Source organism: Atta cephalotes (assembly GCF_000143395.1).
Source record: "Atta cephalotes unplaced genomic scaffold scaffold00024, whole genome shotgun sequence".
NCBI classification, from domain to species: Eukaryota; Metazoa; Arthropoda; class Insecta; order Hymenoptera; family Formicidae; genus Atta; species Atta cephalotes.
The window spans coordinates 1,866,684-1,874,686 of NW_012130088.1; the positions used below are offsets into that span (position 1 = coordinate 1,866,684).

General features: G+C 34.2%; 1 protein-coding gene across 1 annotated transcript in view; it reads right to left on the reverse strand.

The window, feature by feature from the left end:
* Positions 1 to 8,003, reverse strand: part of LOC105620146 (polypyrimidine tract-binding protein 1) — a 315,345-nt gene that overhangs the window by 154,282 nt on the left and 153,060 nt on the right. Inside the window, exon 4 of the mRNA XM_012201654.1 lies at positions 466 to 570. Within this exon, the coding sequence (XP_012057044.1) occupies positions 466 to 570 (105 nt within the window). The remainder of the gene's footprint in view (positions 1 to 465; positions 571 to 8,003) is intronic.

Genomic DNA, 8,003 nt, shown 5'->3' on the forward strand with positions numbered 1-8,003 from the left:
AGAGAGAGAGAGAGAGAGAGAGAGAGAGAGAGAGAGCAAACTTTATAATTTTACAGTGTTGGTCCGTCCGTTCAATTATTCGTCTGTTCTTAGAAACGGCTTAATTTTTTCAAATTTCTTTTTCAGCAAAGATATTCAAAGATTTCAGCTTCACCGAAGCAAAATATGAGTCAAATCATTTGACCATAAAGGGATCAAAAATCAAAATCAATGAGATTTTTAGTAATAAATATTGGATAAACGGCTTAATTTTTTCAAATTCTGGTTTTTCGTTGTACTTCGTTATACTATTTCGTTACAATGATTTATTATCGAATAAAACTAACAATAAGTGATAATTATTCTAATAAGATTGTCAGAAGATTCTTTTCTGCTGTTTAGAGCCTATCTTTGGACTCCGTGAAATCTGACACTGACGATATCGGATTCTGCTCGCAGTATCTTATTTTAATTGAAACCACTCACCTTCTTAGCGTCATTGTTGTTGTCAGCTGCGTGATGAGGTTGCGGACTCATTGAAGCACCATTGCTGACTGCCCCGCTTTGCGATAGAAGCTCGTCACTACCCCTCTGCAACAATAGAGAATACATTTGCGTGACATAAATAACTCTTTTACACTACTCCTCAATAAATTCTACTTTCCACGATGCATATTTTACGTCAGCAAGCAATAACGTAATTCAGAATTATTGCGAATGTCGCGCGTTTTTTTTTATAACTCTACGACGATATTCAAATATTATTAATTATATATTTTCAGAACATCAATAAAAAATATTGCAACATTATGTAAATCATAAAAGTATTGCTGTAATTTTACAGAATAACATTAAGCTGGACGGTACAATATTCCTCTAATCGCTCGTCCCGTTTTATCCTCAGAACTTTAAGAGGAATTGAAATAAATTATCACGTCGAGTATCTTTCGATTACTTAAAAAGTGGAAAGAAGCGGATCTTCAGCAAAATCCTATTCGATGTCTCGTCCTTAGAGCGCTGATAAATCTCGGACTTGGCGTCAAAAGAAACGGGTCAGAAGCATACAGCATTAAGACGCTTTTAACATAGGTCTGAATATAAATACTTAACGGAGACTCTCGGACGCAGAAAAACGTTGCGGTCACTCGAGCGAAGAGAGTTCTCTCGCGAGATATTAATAATTAATCCCTATGAACGTTCGTTTCCTTCGCAAATCATCACAAGGACTTCTACTTTCAACTTTTGAGAGATTACATTAATCGATATGCAATTAACCTATATGCAATTAAAGAATTTATTTGAGAATTTACATTGAGAAAAAAAATTGTTATTATAATCATAATTACTGTTATAATGTTTAGTAATAAGAACAATATATATGTATAATTATAATTACAAATAATAAATAATATATAAATAATAAATTTTTTCGGTGAATATGTCTATTTTTATGAAAGTTATAGGCAATCATAAATTTGATTGGGTATAATCACATTTAGTGTTATTTCTATAATGTAGCGTTTAAAAGTTAATCAATGTTCAGATTGTGCCTTTATGTGTACATATGTTTTAGCAAATTATTTTCTGAAATTAGTTTCATTTATTGAAATTAGAAAATCATCATCATATTATTTCGCGGATATTTTGTATAGAAAATCTAACAAATATTTAAAAAAATAATACGATTTCTTTTTAGGAATGTAACGTATTTTTCTTATTGATATAGCGAAGAGACTCGCCTTTTTACGATTATGACTTTTCTCATTCACATGCCATTCATTATAGAATCGCGGTTTTCTCGTCGGCATTCAACGTCAAAGGAGATTGCATGCATCGTGTATCGCTTAACGAAATATTTATTCCTCGTTGCTGCATTTATTCACGAAATAAGCTATATTATGCAATCGTGGTTGGATATAGTCCGTTAAATTTGTAGATTTGTAGCTTTGACAGCGAAAGCCTTCACTGTCTTACACAGGCGAAAATGCATGAAAGATAATTCATAACTCGCAAGGAAAACCACTGAGAACTTTGGCTACATCGAGACGGAATGCAAAATCAAAGACTGAAAAGAAACGAACGAAACAGAAGGAAGTGAACCATAGAATATATTCTATAGGATGATTCACTTGCGGCTAACCCTCGGGTCATCGAGCAACGAAAGACAAAAGCAACTCTTGACTTCGTTATTCTTTGAATATAACTAGAAAAGTTACTGACCAATTTAAATAAATGCATTCACTCGTTTACAAAACAACCGATTTTATTAACCTTCCATTTACAAAGATATCTTTCGATTTCAGAAAACAAGAACAAAATTGCAAAATTCATGATTTGCGACTTTCTTCGAATAAATTTAAAAAAATGGATATCTAATCTTCGCTTTACGCGAGGAAACATTTTTAGTTTCTCGAAATTTAACGGAAATAAACAATAAATAAGGGGCTATAAGCCACATTTTTATATATTTCAAATTCTTAGAACAAACGTTTCGACCTTATTATTAGGTCATCCTCAGTGTGAAAAAATTAAACGCAAATTTGACAAAATTAATAAAACAATTAAAATTATACAATTTATAGTTACGTAAAAAGTTGGTAGTATTTATTCTATCTATCTTCTGCACAATGCAATGCTTTTCGTTCTGATAATATTATCGGTGTGTCATATATGCTACCAGCATACATTTTGTTATCAGATTAATAAATAAAATAGATTATAAAAATTAAAATAATAATGAATAAATGATCGTTATATTCAAAATTAATAGTATATACATTCCTTATTTTAATAAACAATTATATAAAAGTGTGTATTAATAAATAAAATTATTGTACACATACCTCAACTGCGATTGGTAAATCAGGATATAATCAGTAATTGAAACAATGAGTCGATTTAATTCGTAAGAAGCAAATACGGAAATATTTTTAACTCTCTAGGAAAAATTGCATATTTAAAATGTTCATTTTAAAATTAAATTCGGGATCTATGTAGATTAATTACACCTAAGTACTAAAGATGGAAATGTATGTAGCATTAAACACTGGAATCTCGTAATAACGCGCAGTTCAGAGCTCTGAATGTAATAAACGAAGTTGTCCCCACTTCACTTCTAAACCATGAAATTCAGAGTCTTATTGGGAGTCATAGTTCTATTATCCTATTCATGCTACTCACATGCTTCTAGCGCGTGGAAGGAATTTTGTACATTAATTCGAGATTCGCTACGAGATTCCGGCACGAATGAGTGCACTTCTAATTATCAAAAACTATCGAAAAAACTACTTGTTAATATATGTACTAATAGAGATAGATTGATATCGACAGTACATATATTGATAGATTTTTCAATCACAAGATATTGAGTAAAATTTGTAAAAAAAAGTATTTTTAAATGATAAAACGATGCTTCTAGAAGTTAATTTTTACTCGAGACAGCTACATTGAAAAAAATGATGTTATATCAACAATATTATTTTAAGAACATATCTAATATACAATTCCTATCAAAAGTTTGAAATTAAAAATGTGTTAATATTTACACTTTCTACATAAAAATAAATATGAAAACTATATACATATATATATATATATATATACGGAAGTTGTGTAAGTATTTAACATATGTTTAATCAACAACACCTTTTTATTTATTTACTGTATTTGTTATTATTTTTTAAGTTCAATAAATAAACTACAAAAAGGTGTTGTTAATTAAAAATATGATGTTTAGATCACACAACTGTTTCATATCTATTTAATTTTTATATTTATTGTTATATAGAAAGTGTAAATATTAACACATTTTTAACTTCAAACGTTTAATAGAGACAGTGTATATATTAGATACGTCCTTAAATGAAAATAACTTTGTTAGCTCATGTTAATAAAACAAATAATATTTTATTAAAACAAGAGCATGACGTATTTGTTTAATTAATGTGTTATTGAATTAACAAAATTATTTTTAATTTAAAAAATAATACTATTGAGACAACATCATTTTTTTCAGTGTAAGCAGCGTAAGTCGCACGAAATACACGAAAACATATAAATTAAATGCAATGTAAAAAATATGTTAAGTATATGTCTATAATGTAAATTAACATTTAAATGTACATTATATACATCTACTCGTCCAAAGTACGGAAAGTCACAAAAGTGTTTATCCCCAACTCGAAAAATAAATACACATGGAAAGTTTCGCAAGTGCAATTAGAAGAACGCGTTCTCTGCGACGCACATTTCATACACGGTTTATCTTGCGAAAGTACACCGCGAATGTTCTCAGCGAATTGAGTGCGCGTTGTTAGGTGGAATATCGTTCAAAGAGCGGCAAGAAGGAGCTCTTATATGGAACGAGATTCTCATCTCTCCACGATCATAGAAAAAGAAAGACGGAGAAGCAGCATGGGTGGAGACAAGCCACGGAAAAGGACTCGGATTCCATATTTTCCTCGGATATGGGGATAGCGGTTCATCCTCTCTGACCAACATCCGGCGGAGCTGTCCACCCCGGTCCCGGTGCTCGTGTATTATTTATTTCTCGCGGACATATGGATTATGGACCAGCCAGCTCCCCTTCTGCTTCAGAGCGTCGTAACCACCGTCACAAACTCCAGTTTCTCTATCTCTCTCTTTCTCTTCCCCGCTGTATCTACTCTGCTTTTATCCTCTGCAATTCTCCACCCCTGAACAACTACCATCCCGGTTCCCGTCCCGACTTCTTTTTTCAACTTCGCGGATCGCAAGGTTGTTTTCTCTCGATCTTCGCGAACCGTCGAGAGATCTTAAATCCAAGAAGCAGCCGCTGTCTCACTCTTTCTTTCTTCCTTTCCCCGCCTTTCGATAGCCGTTTTTTCCATTTTTCTTTCTTTTTTTTTTTCGTTCGTATTTCCGCTGAAAGAAAATCTCTCGTGCGACCCGGCGAAGAGCGCGCGAGCGTTTTACGTGCCCAACGACCCGCACGAAATTGTCTCAAGATCGTCCGCACAGAGGGAGTGGAGACGGACGCTGGTACATTGAGCGAGCGATACCCGGGAACGATGAAGCTTCGCTCGGATGACAAACCAATCTCACGCGTCGACTGCGGATCCGATGAGCTCTCCGGCTGCGCGGACGCTATCGAAGAAGAAAACTCGTGACACGCTCCGTTGGGCTCATCTGTATCTGATAACTATCGGACGAATGAATACCGAATGCACGAATGAGTGTATTAAATTCTGTTCACCGTAGTTGGAAAAGCGTAGTCAAGAAACAAATAAAAAATAAAATGCAATTTTCAACCGAAATCTGAATATCAAAATTGTTACCGGAAGCAATCTTAGCTGTGATCCTGTTATCCTTGGGCATGGCTACTCGTCGCTTACGAGCCAGTGATTGCCTAGCCATAGGTAGGTCAATTTTCTCGGTAAGTCGTGCAAAGGAAGACGATGATGACGATGGTGATGGAAGGATGCGAAACACACGACGTAGCTAAAATAATATTGGCCGAAGATAGCCCTGGTGATAGACTGCCAAGAAAAGGGCTTGGCTGGTTGGGGCGAGGATGCTATTATTGCCTTTCGAGATAGATGACTTCTGGATACACGAGCTACCGATCAAAACTTTAGCCGAAGAAATTACCAAGATTTTAGAACCAAAGAGAGTTGGAATACTTCGTTTCATGGAACAAGATTGTGCAATCGTTACGAATCTTATTCTTCATATTACCTGTTCTTATCTACGCTTCTACACGCGTGCCATATTGCCGTTGATGAATAAAGTTTCCATAATCACGAGATTACGGGAAGTTATTAATACCAAATGATTGCGTCTGATGACGTAAATTTATCGACAATTGATCGACATCACGCACCTGCGACGGGTCATCGTTATGTAATAAAGGATGAATACTATCGATAAAACTGCCAATGAGGGATTAAGTGTCAATTCATTTCGTTGACATGTTGGAAACTATAGTAGCGAAGAAACATTGTGTTATCAAAATAAAACTTAAGACAGGTCAATATAACAGATTGAACAATGGCAGTGAAACTTTTAATGAATTAATTGCAGACGTAAAATGAATCAATTTTAAGTACATAAATTTGTAAAGGTTTTTAGTCTTTCATAATTTTTAACTTTAGCAAAACTGTCTCATTTCAATTAAAATCGAAATGCAATAGAAGAGGTAACGGGATCACAGAATCGATATCAGATATAATTATCTACTAATAAGAGGAACCTTTATGCAACTTGTATCACGACTTGCCTACAAGCTGGATAATTTGAAAACGGAAGTTTCCCCGAGTCGTGATTTTCGTCGAGATCCTCCTCTACGGCAAATGACGTGGAAAGAGAGCAGAAATTAAAGTCGCTCGTTAGGATGAAACGCTTCTGTTGCGATCGCTGTACTTCGGCGTCACTGAACCGCGAATAGAGAGGATGGAACGATCCGATATTCGAAACACACAAAGAGCTGCGAAAGTGGATCGCATCTTCTCTTACATGGGACGCATTGGGAATTTTTCGTCGGTTCGAACGGCGATGATAAACAGGATTATCGGCTACGATAATCGCCTAACTTGCATCTTACTGTGTGGTTCATCTACTCTATTTCCGTCCAAAATTTATTTAAGATTACGAGATCTCTCCGCAATGGACAAACTCCCGAATAAATTTGGCTTGTCGTAACTTAACAGTTAAGTAGATTACAGAGTAAGATTTTACTGGAAGAAAGGTGTTTGATGATTACAAACTTTGAGATTATAATATGATAAAATAATTATAGTTAAGAGTTCCATTTTTATTATAGCTATGATTATTGTAGCTATAATATTTATTATAGCTATGACTGTAACAATGTAATAATAATCATATTTATAGTTTTATACAAAAATATATAGTTGGCACCGAAAATAATCAATGAATTATACAGTGCTAACTATAATATTAATATTTTACCATGCAATTGTAGTTACAAATATTAAACATTTTACTCTCATGCTCGTTTTTATCAGCGGATTAACTTTAATCTCGGTTCAATTTACTCTTTATCTTTTTCTAATTCTTACAACTAGAAAAAGAATTGTTGAAGAATTAGTTGAATCGAGATTAAAATTAAATTACATAATGATAGAAACGGGAATTAGTGTCCTTTCGTCTTTTGGCCTTTTAGCCCCAAACGATGAAAAAGATTGACGCGACCGACGTCGAAAAAAAATAAAGTGGAGAAAAATTGATCGTTGAAAAGAAAACTGGATGAAAGGAACGTCGGTGATTCTAGGACATCTTTCATCACGGATAACTCTCGTGTGAAGATTTGCTAGAGTTAATGAACAGAACTGTTAATCCGAGGCTCGAGATAGTAAGGGTCGCATTGAAAAGTTTCATCTATACATAATGGTGGCGTCGATCATCGACACTACCAGTACGGCATACACCCATAACTATCATCATTAGTGGTGTTTCCCTCCGCAGTCCGCCGTATATCTATCTATCCGCTAATGAAGTCGATATGAGGATCGAGAATTTCGCTTTAATTAGCATGCGAAGCTAGGAGGTTTCCATTTGCATCTTGTGGTCGGGAGAAACCTGCCGATACGTGATCTCAACGATCCAGTACGAAATTGATAGATTATATTAACGCTAGAAATTTGTACATAACAAAAAAATTTAGTTGAATAAATATTGAAGTATTTTCTTATATCGATTAATTCTTTAGAGGCGGCATCACCTTAAGGGAGGGCTTTCCATGACACAAGTATTATTCTGTCTTTATTAGAAATGCTCACGGAATGCCAAGAAAGATAGAATATTTGTATCAACTTGTCGATGTTCGGTCTTGATGTCATTATGTTTCTTAATGTCTGACCTTTCAATTAAACAAAAATTTTACAATATGTTTATTTCAATGGAAGTTATAAATAATCGAATTGGATTGGATGTGCCATACACCAGTGTTCTCGTAGTGCGGCGTTTAAAAATTAAAATAATTTCTTTTTACTGATTTTATTCCAAATTATAAATAAAATCTATCG